The sequence below is a fragment of the Myodes glareolus genome, chromosome 3 (genome assembly GCF_982192425.1).
Source record: "Myodes glareolus chromosome 3, mMyoGla1.1, whole genome shotgun sequence".
NCBI classification, from domain to species: Eukaryota; Metazoa; Chordata; class Mammalia; order Rodentia; family Cricetidae; genus Myodes; species Myodes glareolus.
In genome coordinates, this window is record NC_142028.1 from 93248893 (window position 1) to 93274457 (window position 25565).

Below are 25565 nucleotides of genomic sequence, written 5' to 3' on the forward strand. Positions count from 1 at the left end.
AGGCTGTGCAGAGTTAGAAAGAAGCTTCTGCGTAGAGCAATAAGGAGGGATGTAGAGCTAATCAGGCTGCTGTGGAGAGCTATGGAAGATGAACAAGAGAGATGTTCAGAGGATTTTTTCAAAATGAAGTAAAAGAGAAAGTCACCATCAGAAAGTGTGAGTTTGCTTATTTTTTCCCCCTCAGACAGAAAAAGTCTAACCCTCAGATAGACAAGAATTTTTCGTAAGCCCTTACTAATGTGGATTTTTTTTATTTATTATTTTTTATTTTTTTTGCATAGCCTGGGTGCTGATTAGAGGCTGGCTTTATCAGTTAGCCATATATTTCAATATCATCTTCCACATATTCCTTCTACAAGGCATGACACCCAGACTAACATTGCACCAAGTACCAAGAGCTTTCCTGACTCTACAGGTTTGCTTCTTCCTTATCTAATCCTCCTTCCTCATTGCCAAATGCTTCCTTCTCAAGTCTCCTCTCAACTTCAGTTTGCATCTGCCTTGCTAGAACAGTGCTTGCCTCTTTACTAAAACATGTATTTCCAGTTATCTTTAAACATTTAAAGGGTTTTACACTTTAATTACATTCCCTGAAAAGACTCTTTGGTTTGTTTTGGTTTCTAAGATTAAATTTTTCTGTGTTGCCCAAGCTGGCCTTAAACTTGTGAGCTCAAGCGACCCTTCCTACTCAGCTGCTGAAGTGACTAAGATTATAGAAGAATGCCACCATGCCTAGGGTTGACACCACGCCTGTTCAAACCCCAGCACAAAAATCAAAGACCAAAAACAAATGGAATAAAGTGTTTTTTTTAAAGCTGTTGACATTTCAAATGTCTCATTTTTTTTTTTTTAACTTTCTCATCCTCTTAAAACCACCCAAACCCACACAGGTTTTGAGAGTAAATAAGTAAAAAGATTCTTCTCTGTACTCAATAACACAAATATCAAATTCTCTCTCATTCATTAAGTTTTCCTTAGACACTGAGGCATAAGTTTAGGAACTCAGCCACCACTCAACTTTAACAAGATAAAAAACAGTGATAACAATTCAGTACGTTTTCTGCAACATTAATTTTTAAATACATACTTAGCTTATAAAGGACTTATTTAAATTCTGAACCTAAAAAGTGTGACATGTAGAAGAATCAGAAGTTTTGAAATTAGATATTTCATTAGGCTGAAACAGCACAAAGTGGTCTGACATGCATTTCATTCAAGCCTGTGAATACATTAGCACTCTTAATCTCTCCACCTGCAACCATGCCTGGTGACAATTTTTTTAGGGAAATAACTTTCTACTTGCTATTTTTCAGAAAAACTAAAATACTTCATAGCTAAATTCTCATGTAATTGCCAAATATTTTTAAAGGTTTATTTTTACTCAACTAGTAATTCTTCAATAACCAAGGGAATACTAACAGTGAAAGCTACTGCTAACTTTCAGGTTACATTTGGGGAAAAAATTAGCCAGTTATTGAATTATATATTCTTGCAATGCACTCCCCTTATATGAAAGAAAAAAATAGTTCTAACGAAATACTTTTCTATCTTATTTTTTTCATGATTAAACACAAATATATTTTGAGTATTCACAATACACAACATATACAGTGGTCAATTTACTTTATCCCAGACACAATACTGTATATCTTAACAGTCACATAATATTCAAAACAGAACTAGAGAAAAGTGAAGTTCCAATGTTAAAAAAATTAACTATACATTAAATTCCTTTGTTACTAACTATAAAGTCAGCTGTTAAACTATTGAGGCAAAATGTGACTCTAATGACTGAAAAGAAAGTGCTTGCTATCATAGATTCATAGTTTTATTGTTTGAATTTTAAATTAAATTCTGTGGGTACTTAATTTTATTATCTAGACATCTTAACATCCTTTATAATTATCCAAAATATGAAGTAGGAATGATTCCTTTACCTGGATGAGCTGCTCCAACATAGCCAACAATTCTAATACCAAGACTCTGTCCATCTTTTTTAACAAGTTCAACATTGTAAGTTTCAAAAAGAGAACAGTCCTGCAGGGAAATAAAGCACCCATTGTTACATTTTAAGTTGTATAAATGTATACATAATCAATCTGTGTACCCAGTTTTTTCTGAGACCAACTGAATTTTAAGAGGGTCCCCATGATTTCCCATCCTTGCTTGAACCTGTCCCTGTGCAGGGAGATTACTCAAGTGGGCCTAATCTAATCAAAGAAGCCCCTTATAAGCAGAGTTTTCTCCTGCTGGTAAGAGAGGGCAAAGAAAAAGATTTGAAACATACAAGATCAGCTTGATGTTTGAAGGTGGAAGGGTCATACAAGAAAGATGGGAATAAGAGGACCATAAGGGCCTGAAAGATGTTCTGGCTGGAGGGCAACAAAGAAAAAACTCTCCGTCTTACAGCCAAGAATTACATTCCTCCACCAACCTGAATGAGTTCATCAGCCCAGGATATCAAGAAGGGAGCTCAGATAAACCAATATCTCCACTTACCCTTCTAAGAATCTAGGCAGAAAACCCAGCCAAGCCCACTCTGATTCTGACCTATAGAACTGAAACTAACTAAAGGTATTGTCCTCAGCTACTAAAAATGTAACAACTTATAACAACAGAAAATTAATACAGACATTTAGAAAAACCTCAGGCTGTATTTTCGGAAAGAACCACAAGCCTAACAAAAAAATTTAGATGCCAAGAGGAAGCTAGTTATTATATATACATTTTAAAAACTGGCTCTAAAACTTTAATACTTATTATTTAGACAATAAGATACAATAAGGTATCTAAACACTAGCACTGTTTTCAAGCCCAAACATTAGCATCAGAAACTAACCACACACATCAGAGAGCCTTGTGTACTGGATAAAAAGACTTCAGTGAGCATGAGTAAAGATGGGAACTGAAATCAATTAACACTGCAACCTGGAGAAACTAAACAAAGTACTAACATCATAGATACAAAACTCCTGTTAGCTGGGATGTGGTGGCACACACCTTTAATCACAGCACTTGGGGGGCAGAGGCAGGCAGATCTCAGTGAGTTCGAGGCCAGCCTGATCTAAAAAGTAAGTTCCAGGACAGCCAAGACTGTTATACAAAGAAACCCTGTCTTGAAAACAAAAACAAAAATCAAAAAACAAAACTCCTGTTCATTTAGTTCCCAGGAAATGATGTCTCTGAAGATAAATGCTAGCCTTCCGCTTGTTCTAACAGAGTCTCCTTCTCTTCCCACCTCTTCATGCTCTTATTTATGGGGAGGAAGAGCTGGGGGACAGTTCAGTCAGCAAGGAACTTGCTGTACAAGTGTGAGGAACAAAGTTCAGAATCCTAGCAGCAGATGTTAAAAGTCAGGCAGGATTGCATATACCGGTATTCTCAATACTGGGGAGACAGACAGGATCCAGGGGCTTGCTGGCCATCCAGTTTGGTTGAAACGACAAGTTCAACTTTGTGAGAAGACTCTGTCTCAAAAATAAGGGAGAGTAATAGTGGAATTCAATGATTTCTGGCTTCAAGGCAAATATGTGTGCATGTACTTGCACACATGCATATATGCATGTACACATCACACCAAAAAGAGGAAGAGATAGAAACAGGCATGTCTAATATTCATCCTGAGTTCTCCCTGCTTCAAATATGAGCACTGAATTGTGACTTATACTATTGTGGTCACCCAGCTGAAAGAATTTCTCATCTTGCATTGAATCACAGGCAGCATTTGATATAAGAATGGTTTTTTATACTCACAGAACCAAGGGTCCTGTTGGCTATAGCAGGCAGGGCAACAGGTAAGGATACAGGTGTAGGAGGTGTCACTGCAATTTGACCAACAGGGTCTCTAGCCACCAGCATCCTCACTGAATTTCCACAGTTCCTTAGCACCTGAGCAACTTGTTCACTGGTCATCCCTTGCACATTTGTACCACCAATCTTCAAGATGTGGTCCCCTGTCTGTAGTCTCCCATCCTTTGATGCAAGAAAGAAAAAACAAATTATTCAGAGAAATCTATGATTTAGCTTAATTCTTTAATAAAAATACATCAGACTTTTATTTCTGGCAAAAAGACTGATGAAGTCACTTCAAATGCTGGAAAAACCATTTCTAATGATCTACTCAGCTGACAAAAGATAGAGCAATTACTTGTAGAACACAAAAGATGGAAGGGTCCAAAATAAAATGAGTAATCAGACCTCTAAAATGGGTCTCTGCTGGAGGGTTTTTAATGTACATCTAACAGCTTAGAGCCAGAATATAATGACCATGCAGGTAAGGAAGAAAGCAAAAGCTTAGGACGTCCATGACAATCAGAATGAACGGTTCCAGCATAAAGTTGAAAACCCCTAAGCCAAAGTGCTAAGCACCACGACTGGGGAACAGAAAACTGCCAGCATGACTGGACGTAGCAGAGAAAGGAGAACAGTAATGAGCACCTAGAAGGACAGACAGACAGATGGAGAGTCATTTTCTATGACTAGGAAGCAAAGTCAGCAAATGACTGACATCATGACCAGTTCCATTTTTTAAGATCTCACCAACTTCTGTGCTTAAAATAGACTTAGGAGGAAACAATCCAAGCAGAGACAGCTAGGAGGCTCTAACAATGACTTCAAGATCACAGCGGTGTGGACAAATTAGTAGCTTCAAATTGAGAAGAGATCGCTACAGGTATTTTCTAAGAACTGCCAATGGGACGACTGATAGCTTCTACATGGGATGTCAAAGAAAAGGAGAAGGAACCAGAACCCCAACATTTTAGCGGACGCAACAAGAAAAGATAGACTTATCATGAACTGTACTACTAAAGAATAACAGATGAGTAGGAATAGAAACAGGTACATCCAAGTGCATATTGTGTATATACTGCATCATGGAAAAGTTTATAAATCATGAAATATGTACCAGTTAAAATTATTTATAGAGTACCCTCTTTGCGAAAATTCTGATCCATCTGTATTTTGCCTGTTTGTTACATCTGAAAACCTGAATCCTATAAAATTACCTTTAGTATTGTATATTAAAGATATCAAAATGTCAACAATGATGGTATAAGAAGTATAAATGCCTGCAAATTACCTTACATGTTAAAATAACTCCTACAGCCAGTAGTGGTAGCACATGCCTATGATCCCAGAATATGGAGACAGAAAAACTGAGGTCATCCTGAACCATATAAAGAATTTGAAAACTGCCTAGATTATATAGTGAGAAATTTTCTCAGAAAACCAAAAAGAAAGCTGATGGGAGTGGGAGGGGTAATGTCTTTTAATCATAGCATATGGATCTCTTTAAGTTGAAGACCAGCCTGATCTACATAGTAAGTGGCAAGACAGTCAGAGCTACACAGTGAGATGAAAGAAAAGAAGAGGAGAGGGAAGGGAAAGGGTGGGGAGGGGAGGGGAGGGGGAGGGGAGGGGAGGGGAGGGGAGAGAAGGGGAGGAAAGGAGAGGAGAGGAGAGGAGAGGAGAAAGAAAGAATTTCAGACAGAGCTACACAGTATATTTCAAAAGAAAGAAAATCAAAAATAAAGGAGAAAGAAGAGGAAGAGAATTAATTCAATCTTGTTCAAAGAGCAATTTAAATTTAAAATGAGAAAATTTAGATTTAAAGGTTGGCTGGCCAGGAACAGTGGAACACACCTTTAATCCTAGGATTCAGGATGCAGAGACAGTCTGATCTCTGTGAATACAAGGCCAAGTCTAGACCACATAAGGAGGTATAGGCCAGTGCTACACAGTGAGATACTGTCTTTCAAAAAAGAAAGAAAATGTTGACTGATCTAGCCACGTTCAAAAAGTTAGTAAGTAGCAGTCCCAAAGTTCAATCCAAAACTGGTTTTCTGAATGTCCGGTTGTGGTGGTACAGACCTGTAATCCCAGCAGATGGGAGGTAGAAGACTATGGCGTTCAAGGTCATTATGGGCTATATATGAAGTTCTAAGTGTGTGTCTTAGAAGACATAAAAGACTTTAAAAAACAATATTCAATCCAAGCCGTTCACTGATGTACAGCAGGTCACTCTCTAATACACAAAGGATGCTAATACATAAGCTGTTTATTACTTATCTACTCACCAAGAAACTGTCTATTACTATCAAAAGATTTTAATAGAATGAACATGGAAAAAGATATTTGTAACTTGGAGTACAAAGAGCTTGAGTGTAAAGTATTAAGTGCTGGCTGGAAGAATTATTTTCTGAGCTTCATAATCATGCTTTCAGGTGGCATCGTTTAGAAATCAAGCAAGAAATACTGAAGGAAGAAGTTTTAAAAGACTAAAGACAAAAAAGGTCAGCTTGCTATCCTTCCTATTTTTCAAATCTGCAGGATTCTGAATGAAGAAAGAACTCAGATCAAAACAGTACGAAGCTATATGCTGTACTGCGAATGCTATAGCACATGCTAGCAAGGTAAGACAAAGTAGTATAGAAGTTCAACCCATAAACATCTGGAAAGGTTTAAGAAAAGAAACAAATACAAGAGGGAAATTATGTAGCTGCTGAAGAAGAAAGACACCAGCCAGAACCTTACTGGTAGGACACAGCCTCATGGCGATACACAAAATAATAAAATTGGGTTAATTTAAGATGTAAGAGTTAACTAGAAATATGCCAAAGCTATTGGACAAACAGTACTGTAAATAACATAGTTTCTATTTTATTATTCGGTCTGGGTGGCAGGAAACGAACAAGTAGTCTCAGCCTAAAAAAGGCGCCCAACATGTGGTGACTACATCCACATAAAACCTAAGAGAGTTTGGGAAGGAATTCTAGACACACACAAAAAGACAGAGTTAAACACGGCTTAATGGTAACAGTATTTTCTCAGGTGGGCTCTGTTTGCTAGAAGCAATTAGGGGCATGATTCCTTTAAGAGAAGGCTTCCTGACTCAGTAGTAGCAGGCAGCAAAGTTGTACAGCTCCTTTAAGAAGACTGCCTGGTTTGTACTCATTGCATGAACAGCTCTGGCTCTTTCAGGAGGCTGAGCACTTGAATGGGGTTTGTGGGTAGCATGCTGGAAGTTATGTGGTGACAGCAAGGGCCAACTGCTTCCAAGAGTTGAGGTGGTAGGCAAGGCTACTACCCAACAGTCCCTGAGTTGACCTTAAAGGTACCTTCACCATATTAAAAGGCTGAGAGAGGTGGAACCAGCATCCAGAGCTACTGCAACCATACTACTTACCATTTTAAAATGCTCCTTGTCAGGAAAAAAAAAAATTCAGATACTCAATAGGACAGATTCGGACATAAAAGACCTCTAAATGAGACATTGTGTTCAAAAAAATGTATGTAGGGTTGAAAAAGAGAAGAAAAATAATATAGACAGCTATAAAAAGAAATAGTTTTAAAAAATTCAACAGTCTTTAAAGAGACAATAAAAGTAACATCAAAGAGTATAGACAGTCATAGATTAAAGGAGTAAAAAAATTAAGTTGTGTAAGGTGGAATATACATAGAGAGTCTGGATTATATGTATTATTGTGTTTTCTTTAAATTTTTTGACTGTGAATGAGCTAAGTACAGAGAGACATTTCATTGTATGGGCTGCTAAACTAAACCAAAATATATATTTTAAAGGTATCTTAACTTCAAAATTTGGGTCTAAGACTATGTTGCTTTGGAAAAGAGGTTCTGCTTTTGCTTCCAGAGAGGATAAAAAGCTGTGGATTCCTTACTGGCTAACATGATTTGATTAAACAAGACCCAGATGGTCCAATATCCATGACAGCTTCAGGACTCCTGGCCAACATGGACCTAGGATATCCCATGAAAGACCTGATTAACAGCACCCCCAATCAGCAGGAAGTAGTCTAGAGAACAATGCGCAAATTCCCTAAATGATTGTTTATAAATGTTTGTTTTCATTTAAAAGGGCACATGCTATATGATGAATATTTTGCAATGGTATGGATCTTGGTTCATTGATACAAATTTAAGGTCAATTTTGTTATATGTATATTTCTGCTCTTGATTAAGGTATTATATTTGTGGAACTCATTTAAAAATCTAATGTATATTTTAAAAATATAGGTAAATAGACAGTCATCTATAATAGTTAAGCTTGCAGACATGTTAGTTAGGTTTTCTAGATGTACAGAGATATATTTCAAATGGATAAGTATTCTTCAAACCTTTCCAAGACTAACAGAATATGACATTTAATGTTTGAATTACTTAGGACTTTTCATGATAATGAGACATATCTGCTCCTGGCAGCACCAATCTACTTCAAGAGGATGTCAGAAATAAAAAAGGCTCCTTAAAGAGTTTGCTAGCTATTTGGGCAAGACACTGCTCTTGCCTGGACTGCTTGCTGGTATTGCTGTATGAACTGGACATGCAGGACCCACAGAAAAATGAATCATAAACTTGTCTAAAGGTGAAACAGTCCTTCAAGGTTCCTGCTTCATGAAAGAGTCTGTCAGACATTCTGCAGGATACAGAAGAAAGTGACTGACAAACTGCCAATAGAGGTGAAATTTCTTTCAAATTTCCTGCTTCATGGAAAAGTCTGCTGGATACTACGAGCCTGTCAGCTGAAGATGATACCCCAACATTACAGAAGAACTTTGGGTAACTGTCCAGGCAGCAAGATGTCTCTGTCAATTCTAATGTTTTGGGAGTTGCTTACAATGCACTTCCTCTTAACTTAGGTAACATTATATCCTTCTGGGGTCTTTGATGGAGTTGAAGAATAGATAGTTGTAACTAAAATTTTCCTTAGTTATGATAAAAAAAAAGTAGACATAAATATTGTAACTGTAATTTTTGCCTGATACCTGTTTTGTTATATGTAATTTTACTATGTTAAAGTTAAAACCTTCCTTTTTATTTAGACAGAAAAGGGGAGATGATGTGGGATCTCCTCTGTATGCTATGAATATGCTTTATTACCATTGGTTATTAAAGAAGCTGTTTCTGCCAGTGGCTTAGTAGAGTAAAACCAGGTGGGAAATTTGAACAGAGATATAGAAAGTAGGCAGAGTTAGGGAGATACCATGCAGCTGCTGAAGGAGAAAGACACCAGCCACCAGTCTGAAACTGGTAGGCCACAGCCTCATGGTGATACACAAAATAATAGAAATGGGTTAATTTAAGATGTAAGAGTTAGCTAGAAATATGTCTAAGCTATTGGCCAAAGAGTATTGTAATTAATATAGTTTCTATGTTACTATTCGGGACTGGGCAGCCAGGAAATGAATAAGCAATCTCTACCTGCAGAGGACAGGAATAAAGATTAGCTGCCTTTCTACTTTAATAATGATGACATTCAGTTTCTACCCACAAAATACCCAGCTAAAATAAACACCTACTTAAGAGATATTCTGGGGCCTGGGAGATGCTGTATAAGCCTTGGCAATCTGAGTTTGATACCTGGGACCCACATAGTAAGCTGGATATGGGGGTATATACTCATAATTCCAGCACTCCCTACAGTGAAAGCTCAGTCTCTCTCTTTCTCTCTGTCTGTCTCTGTCTCTGTCTCTGTCTCTGTCTCTCTCTCTCTCTCTCTCTCTCTCTCTCTCACACACACACACACACACACACACAGACATACACACTAAAAGTTTTCAAAGTTGCTGGGCAATGGTGGCACACACCTTTAATCCCAGCACTTGGAAGGCAGAGGCAGGCAGATCTCAGTTTGAAGCCAGCCTGGTCTAGAGTGAGTTCTAGGACAGTCAGGATTGTTTCACAGAGAAACCCTGTCTCGAAAAAAAACAAAGAAACAAACAAAAATTTCAAAGTAACAAATAAAAATTTTAAAATAATGAGAGCTTCAGGGGCTCTGATGAAAATGGGCAAAGCTGCCTGGGAGTTGGACCATCAGGAACAGAACTGGGGACTGGGCAAATAAAGAATGTTAGCGCAGAAAACAAACAACACATCACCATCGAGTATATATTTAGTCACTTCCCAGAAACTATTTTTTTCCCTATTTTACTTCAACTTTTAATTTAAAATCATGTAGATAATTTGCATCTGTCACTGAGAGTCAAACATTTTCTTCTTACAGAAAAGCAGGTGTTCTAAGGAATTAGTAAGTGCAAAAATAACCATCAGATTGATTTGAAAGATACCGAAATGGCAGCTGCCTTATCTTATCCAGCAGCCCCAAACCTGTATTTCACTGATAGTCTCACCATTCTCTTTCCATAAAATATCTATGGATTATCTTGTTCTTTAAGTCACAAATCAATGAAAGTTGATCAAGAGTTGTACAACACCCTGAGCACACAATATGCTGTGTTGTAGCCAGCAAGGCCTTGATGTTGTGGTCCTTCTGCCTCAGCCACTTAGTAGTTGTACCTCAAGAACAAAAACAAAACAATTAACTTTAGAAAACACTTCAATGCCTTTGCAAAAGTAAAATGATCTAAAGAAGGATGGCATGGTAGAGTTTGAGACCACCCTAGTCTACAGAGTGAATTCCAGGACAGTCAGGACTAATCAGAGAAACCCTGTCTCAAAATAAATAAATGAATGAATGAATGAATGAATAAATAAATAGAGTAAACCCCCCCCCAAAAAAACCAAACAAAACAAATGGCTGGGGCACTGTGGTAGCCCATGTGTGCCTCAGTTTCCATCTGGAGTCAATTCTGACTTAAAAAGTCATTTGAGCTCAAGCTTGTCTGCTCTTCTTGCTCCAGTATCCTTGAGGGCTGTGAGAAAGTTCTGATTAAGTCCATGGAAAAAAGCAGTTTGCCCATGAAAAAAGAACATACTATCTAGCAGAAAGAATACTGCTGACGCCAAACTTTAGGAACATCGAGATAGAAAGTTAAAACTGCTTGCAAGCAGCAGGCGTATGACAGACAGGAGTCTGCTTACTCAAGGACAGGAATGGTCTGAGGTTAGATACTGTCTGTGCTGTGCTTTGTACTGCTTTTGTATATAAGCAGGCTCTGAAATAAACTCGGGGCTGAGCAATGTAAGCTGGGAGTCCCCTGAATCTATCCTGTGTTTTCTGTCTCCATCTCTTTCAGTCTGACATTTCCTTAATCCTCATGCCCCTGCCCAGATACCCTCAGCTGATTTTGTTGGAACAGGCTTCAACAGGGCAGTGGCGGCACAACACCTTTAATCCCAGCATTCAGGAGGCAGAGGCAGGCAAATCTCTGAAGCCAGCCTGCTCTAGAGAATGAGTTTCAGGATGGCCAGGGTTACAGAGTCTCGAAAAAAAAAACAAAATCAAAAAAGCAAACAAAAGAAGCCCTTTAAAGGTATGCTAGATGCTGTGAATACTGGAGAATATCTGAGAATTACTGACAGACCTTTTCTCTCTCTCAACCTGAATTTATGTATTTTCCATAGAATTACCCCTGACTATATTAACTGACATGTAAACCAGACATTGTGACTTACATCTGTAATACCCACACTCGAATGCTGAGACAAAAACTTTACCCTGGCCTATAAAGTACGTTTCATGGCCAGCCTCGGCTACAAAGTGACATCCTGTCTTTACAAGAAAAATTAAGTAAGTTAAAAGATAAATTACTTTTTAATCAAACTTTGAAAAACAACATATATGGACCGAAAAGATGACTCATGCCCACATGGTGGCTCACAGCATTCAGGAACTCCAGTTCCAGAGGATCAGATACCTTCTTTTGCCCTCTGTTGGGTACTACATGTATAAGGTGCACACACACATAGCACCAAAACACGCAAAATAAAAATAAATCTTTAAATTTTCTATTTTACTTACTTTATATAATACACAGCAGCTGGACAAGAGAGAGCTTTAAAGTCAAATAAACCCAAGTTGGTCAGATGTTCATCATACCTAAATCTTAGCTCCCTCTTATGCAAAAGCAAAACTAAATTTCTCTCTTGTGGAAGTCTGAGCATTAAATTTAGTATCATATGTACAAGGCTTCCTGGCAGGAATCGTGCACTGTGCCTACAGTCTCCTTATAAACAATACGGTTGGTCTCTTTGGATGACACTTCCCTGAGCAAACAGATTGACACAACCTCAACAGTGTGCCTAAGTGACCAGCATTCTGTCTGAGCTCTGAGATGCTATCAGCTCCCACAGGATACACATTGTAAACGTGTTGTCCTCAAGGTAGTCTCAGATCTACCAGAATCAGTTTGACCAGAATAATAGCAGATCTGTGATTCAAGGTTTTATTTGTCTGATATTCTCTCTCTCTCTCTCTCTCTCTCTCTCTCTCTCTCTCTCTCTCTCTCTTGTGTGTGTATATATATATGAAAGAGAGAAAGAGAGAGAGAGAGAGAGAGAGAGAATGCAAATAGACATGTGTGTGGGTGTCCAAGGAGGCTAGAAGGGGTTACCTAATCCCTTGGAGCTGTAGTTACAGGCATCTGTAAGCTGTCCAATGTGGGTGCTGGAATCTGAAGTTTGGTCCTCATGATTGAGCAGTAAGGGCTATGCCATCTCTCCAGTATAGTTCTACCCAGTTTTTGAGTTACCTTGCTACTCTTTTCCCTTTCAGAGAGGATCTCTGGGATGGCTCATCTTCCTTGCCAATTTGACTTAATTTGGAATTACCTAGGAGACATATTTCTGGGAATGTCTGTGAGGGTGTTTCCAGAGAGATATAAGGAAGACTGGCTGGACGTAAAAGGCACTATCCCATAGCTAGGGTCCTGCACTGAATAACCTGGAGAAAGTCAGCTGAGCACCAGCGTTCCCTGCTCTTTGCTTTCTAGTCTATCCAGATAGAAGGAGTCCTAGCTGGATGTTCACACCGCCATGAACTCTGCCTTGCCTTCTTCCATCATGATGGTATTTGGTGGTAACAATGAGAAAAGTAGCTACTGCACTAGCTTAGGATGTAGGCGTGCTGAAAAAACATATTCAAGAGAACATAGTAAGACTGGGTACTAGGGTGCTACAGAATGGTTACAGCAAGAGGAACTGAAAGATTTTATCTGTCATTAGCAGAAATAAAAATAGCTCTGTCACTCTCTAACTGTACAACCTTGGACAATTTCTTAAGTTTCCATACCTATGATTTGGAAATAAAACTTAAGACTGTTTTGAGGATTACATTAAAATGATGTATATTAGGCAGATGACAATATTTGGCACAAGTTCCTGCTTCTCCATTACAAATCTGTGATGGACAGGCCCCCTAGCCCCTCCTAGATGATCTGAAATAGTGACGATCCCTTCCAGGAAAGGGTGAGAATCAGACTTGGGCTTTTCCCAACAGTGCCTCAATGGGATTAAGCTGGGAAACTCTGCACATCACGGTGTCCTTGTGAAAACTCATAACATACATTAGTATATTAAAAAGATCAGAAAATTCTTACAGTAAAGGAACTTATTTGATTTCATTTAAATTTATTTGGTTCTTTGTTTTTCAAAATAACTGCTGCACTTTGCACTTTGCAATGTCATTCCATCTAGCAAAGCTTATCAAAATTTCTAGGGTGAAGGGGACGGGGAGAGAGAACTTAAGAATCTTCTATAATGTCTTATTCCTTTTAGGTTACAAAAAATAAACAATTTTAAGATTTATTTTATTTCACAGAATGGAAAATGGCTCAACAGTTGAGAATGCTTGTTGCAATTTCCTGAGGACTGGAGTTCAAACCTCAGCACCCATGCAGTAGCCCACTATCTTTCCAATGCCTGTTACCCAAACTTCTGGGACCCCACACCCTCTTCTGTCTTCCATGCTCAGACTCTAAGATACAGTGTGCTATACACACACACACACACACACACACACACACACACACACACACAAAGTATTTATTTAATATTTTCTGTTTTATGTGTAAGAGTGTTTTGCCTACATGTATGCATGCCTGGTGTCCCTAGATGTCAGAAGAGGGTGTTGGATCCCCAGCACTCTTAAAAACGGAGCCATTTTTCCACCATCCACTATAGGTATGGTTTAAAAACACACACACAATGTTTATTCTCATTCTAGTCACACACGTGTGTTGTGTGTATGGTATGTATATGTATACTCAGGTGCATACATCTTTGCATGTGTGTGGAGAGCAGAAGAGCTCACTGGGTATCCTGCTCTATCACTCTTTACTTTCTTACCCTGAGACACAATCCCTCACTGAACGTGGAGGTAGCCTGGCAGGCAGCAAGACCAGCAGCCTCTCACCTCCTTCCCCATAGCACAGTGTCAGGCAAAGAAAGCCACACCTACCTGGATTTTTACATGGGTTCTGGGGATTTGAACTCAGGTCCTCTTGTTTGCAGAGCAAGCATTCTTACCTACTAGGCCACCTCACTAGTCCTCAAAGCACATTTATATTCAAAGAAATTTTAAAGACAGGGAAAAGGTACAAAAAGTTTAAGATGAGGAAAATAATCACTGTCTTTATGTTGGTTGTTTCAAATTTTTGAACAATGTATATTTTAAATAAGTTTTTTAGATTTATTTTACTTTAAGTGTATGAGTGTTTTGCCTGCATGTATGTATGTGCAATACATGTGCTTGTGGAGTCAGAAGAGGGTGTTGAATTCCCTGGAACTTAAGTTATAGATGGTTATGAACCACCATGTGAATGCTGAGAGTTCAACTCAGGATCTCTACAACAAGTAGGTCTTAACTACTAAGCCATTTCTCCCGCCCTTACCCCCATATATTTTTTTTAATTAAGTGGCTAATTCACTCAAATGCTTTAAAACAATCAAACAGGACTCCTCACACATACACTGAGAGGTCAAAGTTTACTGACAATCATTTTTACTGCACCATATAATGAATTTGACAGCTGTAATGAGTCTGGGGCCCCTGTCTTATTCTGCATTAATTTCCCATTAGTTCTAGTTTCCCTCTTCTTTTGTTCTGTAGGTACAAACAAAAGTGAAAAGAAATAATAACAGTAATTATTATTATTACTACTACACGAATTGATTTGATCTCAAAGACACATGAAAGTCATGAGACCCCCCAAGGTAACCATAGACCAAACATTAAGAACTTCTACAAATAAATATACTTGGATGCAGAAAGGACAGGGTGGGGTTAGAGAATTCCGAGTTGGAGCCCACCTGTGAGAACTAAGGAGCTGAGGAACCTACCTGTCTCAAAGCTGAATCTGTTCAATAAATTCATCACGTCCACTTAACCATTTATTAGGATGGGTATGTTTATAAGGAGACAGATAATAGTCAGTGAAAATTGATGTGTTTTCTGATTACAGAAGTAAAGTTACTTCTGGATTACCATGAGCATTTTAAACAGCATGAGCTCAAACTCAAACTTCTACAGCAATTTCTAAAAATCTAGTCATGGGAGGCTGGAGAGATGACTAGCTCTTACACTCACAACTCTTCCAGAGGACACAGTTTGGTTCCCAGCACCTATACAGAAGGCTCACAAGTGTTTCTAACTCCTATGGAATACCACACACTCTCTTCTGGCTTTCATGGGTACCCACACACTTGTGACATACACAAACAAAGACACATATATACTAATAAATAAGTAAACAAATAAAAACAAATAGGCCCTCGGTTTGTGATTTCTTCATTGCCTCCATTTCAGTTTTCAAATCTTGAACTGTTTCCATATCTCAACTAAGGGAGCCATTTTAGGGTTGGAAAGAGACTTGTTTCTGGAGGGGTTCTCAGGCCCAAGGAGAGGTCCCCAGATTCTTCCCTGGGCAGCAGGGGAGAGGGTGCCTGAACTGACCTTGGCCCATAACCATACCGATGAATATTTTGCATATCACCATAGAACCTTCACCTGGCAATGGATGGAGACAGAGACAGAGACACATATTGGAACACTGGACTTAACTCCCTAGATCCAAATGAGAAGCAGAAGGAGGGAAAACGTGAGCAAGATAGGCAGGACCAGAGGGAAACTTCATCCGACGATGGATGGCGATACAGACGAAGACCCACATTGGAGCACCGGATTGAGCACCCCAAGGTCCAAATGAGGAGCAGAAGGAGGAAGAACATGAAAAAGGAAATCAGGACCGCGAGGGGTGCGTTCACCCACTGATACAAGGGGACTGATCGAATGAGAGCTCACCAAGGCCAGCTGGACTGGGACTGAACGAGCATGTGATCAAACCGGGTTCTCTGAATGTGGCTGACACGGGGGCTGACTGAGAAGCCATTGACAATGGCACTGGGTCTTGTTTCGTCTGCATGTACTGGCTGTTTGGGATCCTAGTCTGTTTGGATGCTCACCTTCCTAGGCCTGGAGGGAGGGGGGAGGAACTTGAACTTCCCACAGGGCAGGAAACCCTGACTGCTCTAAGGACTGGAGAGGGAGGAGGAGAGGGAGTGGGGGAATGGGAGGGTATGGGGAGGAGGGGAGGAAGTGGAAATTTGTATAAACAAACAAACAAACAAATAAATAAATAAAACAAATATAGTATTTAACATTTTCTTCCATGTAAAGTTAAGTGGAAAAGAAAGTTGTCAAGTTCTTACATGGCCTATTTGTTGAAACACTGCTAAACAACAAAGGTACACACTTGACATATAATACCAGAAAATAAACAAGTGAAATCTTACATGTGCAATGTTGGACAAATAGATTTTGTTTAAGTTATAATTAATGGGGGCGTGTGTGTCACAGTGCACATGTGGAAGTCAGAAGACAAAGCTGTGGAGTTAGTTCTCTCCTTCTATCAGTACATCAGTTCCAGAATCAAGCTCAGGCTGCCAGGCTTCACAGCATCCTTAGCTGCTGAGCCATGTCGCCTACCCCAGAACAAATGCATATGTTCACTGAATTGATTCTATCATTGAGCCATTAAAAGACATGATGAAGAATAACACACGTTTAAAATGTAAATATTCATTAACAATTCCTTATAATAAAAATACTTTCTTCTTATATAACCAAAACCCTGTTAATTAGAGGCCAAAAAAATTGAGTTAGAAATTGTTTATATAAAGCAAATTTATGCTATAAAGTGTTGTAAGTTATACTTAAACTCAAATTATTGAGTCATGTATCCTACCAACTCATGCTATAAAATTGATTTCAAATCATAACAAGTCAAATTTTATAAAAGCAAAATGATAAAACAAAGTCAACTTACTCGATCTGCCAATCCTCCAGGAACAATAGTCCTCACAACCACGCCACTTGACTTTCCTCCAACTATCCCAAAACCTAATCCAGAGCCATCATTAATGAGCTCAACTTCTTCAGTGTGGCCCCAACACACCTACACATGAATGGAAAGTTAGGAGAGTCAGTGTTGGTTTGCCACAGATTCTTAGGTTTCCTGTACGATAATATATAACAGATTTGCAAGAAACTGAAAATTCATACAATTAATGGAGACAACTACCTATATAGACAAAGATATCCATATATTGGTAGAGGTATCTATCAATTGATAGAGGATAGATGATAGAGGGTATACTATTATTAGAGCAAGGTAGAGAGTCTCACCCATAGGATATTATAATTCAATTGAGAAAATAGGCATAAATAATTGAAATACAGATCATACAACACTACAACTCAAAAAGGACAAGAAACATTTCTTAATCTGTGCCCAGGGTACATTAGGGAACCAATGAATATGTATTTGCTGAAAGATAGGCACAATGTTACAAAGATTTCAGGGAGCAGGGGGAAAGGAAGGTTCATAAAAGGAAATATGCATGAAGAATCATGAAAAGTTTAATGACAGCAGAAATTTAAATTTTACTACAAGTACTAGAGGCACACACCTATAATCCCCGTAATCAGGAGGTAGATGCAGGAAGATCAGGAATTCACAGCCAGCCTCTGTTACATAATGAGTTCAAGGAAAACCTAAACTACACAAGACCAAGCTCATAAAAATGTAATACAAAGAAAGCAAGCATTCAATAAGAGGGAAATACAAGAGCAAAGCCGAGTTAGGCAACAGAATGAGGCAAAGATTGGAAAGAATAACAAGACTAATGAAGCAATGACTTAGGAAAATTAATCTGTCAACATTGTGAAGAACCAAAGTTTAATATGACTAAAAAGTGTAGGGAGAGAGTAATATTCTGAGTGGACATGGCCATATCAAGGACCCATGTCTCAGGCTCACGGGAGTGGCAAAGCCCTCACCAGGCTCAGAGAAATAGCGAAGTCTTCCTCTGGTCTACATGCAGATGGTTGATGAAGTGGGCAGAACATGTGCATCGTCGCTTTCCCCGAAGCTCCTCCACAGACTAGCTAAGCCTTTCTCCTGTTCAGCTGCATGCAATAGCCCCACCTCCCTGTTCAACTGTATAAAAGAACCATGTTGAGCTTCCAGGGTGCTGCAGCTTCTCCATCAGAGAGTCCAGTCCACCCAATCCCAGCTGTTCGTGTACATGTGTCTATGAGTCAGTCCTTTCCGCATTTCCTCACTGCCTCTAGGCAGGGTTCCCAAACCCATGTGGCAAACAAACTAATTTAGAACACTCATGAAAGAAGACAGAGTTTCTCCAAACTCAAAATACTAGCAACATAATCATGCAAAAAGGCAGAGCAATTTTCCTTGATCAGACTCCCATGACAAACGCACATACTTTCATAAATTTCAACTACGGAACAAAATATCCCTTAAGATGGTGCAGTCATTTCATTACTTAATTTTTATATTCTACATTATCAAGTCATTCTTGTTTTTTTGTTTTGGTTTGGTTTTTCGAGACAGGGTTTCTCTTGGTAGCCCTGGCTGTACTGAAACTCACTCTGTAGACCAGGCTGGCCACGAACTCATGGAGATCCACATGCCTCTGCCTCCGGAGTGCTGGAATTAAAGTCAAGAGCCACCACTGCCCAGCCAATTTTTGTGCTTTTAGAATTTACAAAATGTAACAAGCTTAAAAGATAAAAGAAGTATTGATTTTTTTCAAGTCAAGAAACAACTAAGGACAGAAAGATGGGGCTCCACAGATAAAGGTGCCTGCTTACCAGCCTGACACCCTGAGTTCAACTTCCCAGACCCACATGATAGAAGAAAAGAACCAACTCAGTTGCTCTCTCTCCTTAATAAGCACACTGTGACATGCTTGTCCCTGCTCACACACACAAGACAAAACGAGAATTTTTTCCTTGTTTTTTTTTGTTTTTTTTTTTTTTTCTGTTTTGTTTTCCTGTGTAGCCCTGGCTGTCCTGGAACACCCATAATCCTAGCACTCAGGAGGCTGAACCAAGGGAATTGTGAGTTCAAAGCCAGCCTGGGCTACATAGCATGTTTCCCCCTCCTCCTACACACACATTAACTTACTATAACATCAAAGAACACAAGACATCTTACCACCAAATAAGTTAAAAATAATATTTGATTTGGCATCTATATAATAATCTCCAGTAAGGAAACTAACCATTAAACAAACAAACAAACAAACAAAACCCAGACATTAAAAAGACAAAAACAAAACAAATTTTCTCCAATAAACATTTTGTAATGTAGTCATTTAAATATATGATCACCTTTCTGGACCTAGAATAATGGAAAGGACTTTCAATGACTACCAACTATTATTATAGTGAATAACATAATTTAGAATGAATATGTTCCCAAGCTTATGACCCACCATTTCAGGCAGAGATGTATCAGCTGAGCTGGTGGAAGTGCGGCCCTGTGTGTGGCCCACATCCCTGGCCACAACCAGACGCAGAGACCCAGTGGTTTGTTGTAGTAATGCAATCGCCTGCTGATGGGAAATATTATGATCCAATGGGGTGTGATTAATGGCCAAAATCTGGTCATTTTCCTTCAATCTTTGATCCCTAATCATACAAGAAAAGAAGAATGCGTTAAGTACTGTGACAGCCTGAACACGCAAATGGAGCTGGCTCTAGCATCCTGTGAATCAGAGGACCCACCAGCACTTATGCTTCTCTTACACCATCCAACTCATGTTAACACTGCCGTTTCACACGAGACTCTAAAACTTAAAAAATTAAGTCACTTGAGCAAGACTGCACAGTTAGAGAGAAAAAGCTACATCCAGCCTCAAACTACAAGACTCCTTTGACTAATGAGTCTGTAAGAATAGACTCTGCCCCCAGATAATCTGTCTCAGAGGTGCTGGTATTACTTTTACTGCATGTATTCAATTTCAGTTTCACATAAAGGAAAGATTTTGGGTAACAAGATGTCAACAGGGTATTTAGAAAGGTTTCTCCTATGGTTTCAACGTCCATGACTCTAAACTCCTGTGGAAATTTTAATTTCTATTGTAAAGTATCAAGATGGGATTTCGAAGGGAAGATGAGGTTGTAAGGACTATCCACTCATGGATAAGATTGGTGTCTTCACAAAAGGCAAGTTTAATTTCTTGTTGTCCTGCTTCATCTTGCCTTCTACCACGTGATGAAACAGCAAGAAGCCCAAGTCAGTTGTAAATGCCTTGACATGGTCTTCTTAGCTTCCAGAGCTGTAAGCCAATAAATTTCTGTTCGTTATAAGTTTTAAAACTTCGGGCATTCTGTTTTAGGAAAATGGACTAAGACTGAGCCTCACAATCAGTTGTAAAGGAACTGAGAAGTAAATGCTGACGCTAGAGACGTGTGTACACTACCAGAAGCTCACTGACTACACAGCAGCAGGTCAGGCTGCAGGGAAGACCGACTCTCACATCATAGATAAGAGCATCGTGTATCAGAACATCCAGCTCACAGTCAGGAAGGATAACCCATTATTATACCAGCACTTCCCACGATGTTCCAGAACTTTATAGATAGATGCTCTTCTTAAAAAGCAAGTTGTTGCCAGAAGATGAAAGGAGGAAGAAGCTAGAAATGGCCGTAAACATACACAACAGGTAGGGGCTCTTTTTCTAGTGGATGAATTTTCAAGAATTTTTACTGTTTCTAAAATAATGGATACGACAATAACACACTGAATATATTAAACATTCCTTCAAAATGGTTTAACATTTATACTATTTGGATTATAATCCAATGGATCTATTATCTAGAATAATGGGAATGACGGAAACACACTGACTGTACTAAACATCCCTTCAAAATGGAAGATTTATACTATTTGGATCATAACCCAGTGGATCTATTATTTTAAATATTGAGTTAAAGAGACTAGAAGTAATCATCTATAAACAGACAGAATAAATGTGAAAAAAAATGACAGAATTTTGTAATCATATTCTGCCACTACTGCTATCTGAATAGTTAACTAAACTAGAAATCAAAGACACAAAAACTTTGTGTGGAACCCTTCAAACATAATAGCAGGTATATGCAGAGATAGCTAACCAGCACTGGGTGCTACTGCTACTATTTTTGTTGCCAGTTTCTTTTCTATCTATCTATCTATCTATCTATCTATCTAGATATCTAGATATCTATCTATCTATTCATTCATTATGTATACAATATTCTGTCTGCATGTATGTCTGCAGGCCAGAAGAGGGCACCAGACCTCATTACAGATGGTTGTGAGCCACCATGTGGTTGCCAGGAATTGAACTCAGGACCTTTGGAAGAGCAGGCAATGCTCTTAACCACTGAGACATCTCTCCAGCCCCTTGTTGCTAGTTTCTTATTCTCTTTACAGTAACACTTTCAGAGCTGTCAGGAAAACATGGACCAAGTACAAAATGAACTTCCTCACCTGTCAGCTACACTCCCTGGATGAACCTCCTTCACAAAGATATCAATTAATCCCAAACTTTGGCTTCTCAGGGCCACCACACTGAATCCAAGGCCTCCGGTTGAAGGGCGTTCTATATCTATATATTCAACATGCCGACCCTAATGAAGGGGGGAAAGTCAGAAAGAAAAAAGAACCATGAAGTGCATCCAGACTTCACCTTTCCACAGAACCAAACGGCGCAGCACACAGCCACTTCTCATACGTTGTCGCTATCAGTCTGAACATGCTCAGCGTTCTGGTGATATGCTGGCTCTGGAAACCTTTTAACCTGACTGTTTTCAGCACAGCACAGAGTACAGCACTGAGAAGCATTTTACAATTCATCCACATTATGAGATAGATTCTGCGCTGGACAAAAACTGAAAACAAATACTCTTTCCCATAGCAAATTCTCAATTACTTTGTGCATAAATTTCTTTAAATTCCCCTTGATGCAAAACACATTTTTAAAAAGGAAAGTAAATTAGATATGCCAGAAGTATGTTTGTGTTCAGCTCAGTCAGAACCAGCTGCATTTATATCATTCTGTTTTAAATCTACAGTAATGAATTAGTGAATCCATTCACTTGATCATTTCAAAAGGCTGCACAGTACCAGGACTGCAGAATATTTCACCATTTTGTTAACAACTACATGTACAGTGTGAGGGCTTCATAAAAACAATCACATCACAAGGGCCTCACGCAGAACAGATGGAGTTTAAAGTCATTAAAAAATTAGGATATTTTTCCACTACCATGACTTGAAATAATTTCCTTTACTTCCCAAACCCAAACTTATTTATTTATTTACTTACTAACTTACTTACTGACTTATTTCCTCTTTTGGTTTTCTGATACAGAGTGCTTTGTGCACTCCCAGCGGTTCTGAACTCACTCTGTAGACCAGGCTGGTCTCAAACTCACTGAGATACTCCTGCCTCTGCCTCCCGAGTACTAGAATTAAAGGGTGTGTATCTCCAAACCCAGCTTCTTATTTTTAAGATTGACTTTATTTTGAATTATGTGTATGGGTATAAATCTGTGCACAGGTATGTGCATATGAACTGCCTCCGCCTGTGAGGCCAGAAGAGGGCTGGATCCCTAGAGCTGGGGTTATAATAGGCATTTGTGAGTCACCCAACGTGAGTGCCAGCAACTAATCTCAAGTCTTCAACAAGAATTCTAAATTTTCTTTAAAAAGTCAAAAATTTTAATTGTCTATTATTTACTTCTTGGTAGGTATTAGGGGCTACAGTTAAATTATCCATTCTAATATTTTCCTGGATATTCCAAATTATATTAATTGTAATTCACAATTCCGTTTTGATATAAAAGTAGAACAGAAATTTTCTTATGATGTTCTGTCTTGTTTGTTTCCTTTTTCTTTTCATTTCAGACAGGGCATCTGTCTATGCAGCTCAAGCTGGCCTCAAATTGGAGGTCCCCTGCCTCAGTCATTAGAATGCTGCTGGGCTGCAGGCTGCTGCGAGCATATCCTACTCTCCTGTAATTTAATGACAAGTTCCAACACACTGCTTAGGAATAGATACAATTCCTCCTACCAGTATAAGCAAAAAAAATACATAGTAATTTTAAGACAAAAAGAATAATTCTCCTTTAAAAAGTGAAACAGAAGAAAAACTAATGAAGCTAAATACTCAGTGACATGACACAACCTTACCTGAGCCATCTGCTGAATGACTGAGTTAAAGTCTTCATTTCCTGACTTTGGGTTCCAAGGCAATAATCCAGATGCAGTTAAATTACTACAAGGTCTGTGGGCATTCCCATTTGTAATGGAACCATCCGTGAACACTAACAAACCCTTCCGAGAAAATTCAAAGTTGGCTGAACAATCCGAAGGAATATGGCTAAGCTGTTGGAAAGATAAGAAAATAATCAATGGAAGTCTATAGAAAAGAAACAATCTCTTATCTATTGCATTATATGTATAATTTATATACATATTAAAGAAGTAAAGGGCCAGCGTGGTGGCACATGACTTTAAGCCCAGTATTCGGACACAGAGGCAGGAAGACCTCTATGAGTAAAAGGTCAACCTCCTCTCTATATTTAGCAAGCCAACCAAAGCTACAGAGTGAAACTCTTTCTTAGGAAGGAAGGAAGGAAGGAAGGGAGGGAGGCAAGCAGGCAGGCAGGGAGAGGGGGAAAAGAAAATGTGAGAGGTAGGTTGTAGGGGTGTGTGTGTGTGTGTGTGTGTGTGTGTGTGTGAGAGAGAGAGAGAGAGAGAGAGAGAGAGAGAGAGAGAGAGAGAGAGAGAAACACTGGCCGATAGAAGTGCCAAAACAGTAGACTGAAGCAACATTAACAAGGGGGATGGAGAGATGACTCAGTAGTTAAGAGCACTTGCTGCTCTTCCAAAAGATCTGGGTTTAATTCCCAGCACACACATGGTGGCTCACAACCGTGTGTGTGTGTGTGTGTGTGTGTGTGTGTGTGTGTGTGTGTGTGTTGAGAGAGATGGCTCAGTAGTTATACTACTCTTCCAAGTACAATAGCACCCATATCAGCAGTTCACAACCAGCTGTAACTCCAGCTCCAATGAATCTGACACCTCTGCTACTCCCCACACACTTACATGCACATAACTAAAATAATGGGTCTTTTTGTTTTGTTTTGTTTTATTGAGACAGGGTTTCTTTGTGTAGCCCTATCTGTCCTGGAACTAGTTCTGTAGACCAGGCTATTTTAAACTCAAAGAGATCCATCTGCTTCTGCCTCCCATGTGCTAAGATTAAAGGTGTGCACCACCACCACCCATCAAAATAAATTCCTAATTAAAGAAAACAAAGTACCTATAAGCAAATCAGAATGTTCTTAAGGCAAAAGTTTTTTAATATTACAAAAAATATTTATTTTTAAAATTTATTCTTGACACACCTATGTAAGATACTGGGCCTTTTTGCATTTATCTATATATCTCCACAGAGGAGCCACAAACAAACCATAGCAGGCAAACAATAATACTCAAAGCAACAGTGTTTAATCATTATTTCTAAGAGCCAGGCACTAGACAAGATTCCTACATGGATATCATAGTATCTCATTGAATCTTTTGTAATAGTCCAACTGATGTCATTCATTACCCCACTTGGTGAATATGAAAATTGAGGCACTCAGCATTCTTGTATAATATTAACGGCAAGTAAATCACAAGGCCGCTTAAACATTCTAAAAAAGAGCACCCTAGCATTACAAGAAGTAATTTTTGTAAAACACTGGCTAATACAAGTGCCCACACAGTAGAATAAAAACGATGTTAATAACAAATGGTAAAGAGGGATGGAGAGGTGGCTCAGTAGTTAAGAGCACTTACTGCTCTTCCAAAAGATCTGGGTTCAATTCCCAGCACACACATGGTGGCTCACAACGATCTCTAACTCTAGTCTAGGGAATCCAACACCCTATTCTAACCTCTGCAAGTACCAGGCACACACAAGGTGATACAAATATAAAATGTAAGCAAAACATCCATAGACATTAAAAAATAATAATAAATGTGAAAATAGTATCTTATATGTATGACAAAGAGCTGCATAAGTTGAATCCTTAGAATATGGTCACCTAAACAAGACCTACATAATGATAACGATCAACATGGATAGGGAGAATCTTAGAAGGTCCCACCCTCGATGAGTGGCAGGTAAAAGAGAGAGCCAGTCTTCTTCAGAGACAGAACCCTGATAGATTAAAAATCCCAAATTGCCATCCCCCAACATATATATATATGAGCAACACTAAATGGAAGCAGTGGACTGTACTCATATATACATATGTGTATGGATATGAACAATTAAAGGAGAAGAGGTAACGAAGTTAAGTGGAGTAGGAGGAGGACACGGGAGGGGCTGAAAGAGTGAGAGTATAAGGTAAAAATGTTACAAATGGGGGCCTTGCACGGTGGCACAAGCCTTTTAATCCCACCACTTTGCAAGTATGGGCAAGTGGGTCTATGTGAGTTCCAGGACAGCCAGGACTATACAGT

At 39.0% G+C, this 25565-nt stretch overlaps 1 protein-coding gene across 7 annotated transcripts in view; it reads right to left on the minus strand.

Moving 5' to 3' along the window:
• The window catches only part of Patj (PATJ crumbs cell polarity complex component), a 317812-nt gene that overhangs the window by 277563 nt on the left and 14684 nt on the right, over positions 1 to 25565 (minus strand). For all 7 annotated transcript variants that reach the window (XM_085686293.2, XM_085686290.2, XM_085686292.2 and 4 more), the window contains exons 4-9: positions 23241 to 23435; positions 21537 to 21676; positions 19495 to 19690; positions 17022 to 17150; positions 3754 to 3972; positions 1938 to 2037 (exon numbers count right to left, since the gene is read on the minus strand). In XM_085686293.2, the coding sequence (XP_085542419.2) occupies positions 1938 to 2037; positions 3754 to 3972; positions 17022 to 17150; positions 19495 to 19690; positions 21537 to 21676; positions 23241 to 23435 (979 nt within the window). The remainder of the gene's footprint in view (positions 1 to 1937; positions 2038 to 3753; positions 3973 to 17021; positions 17151 to 19494; positions 19691 to 21536; positions 21677 to 23240; positions 23436 to 25565) is intronic.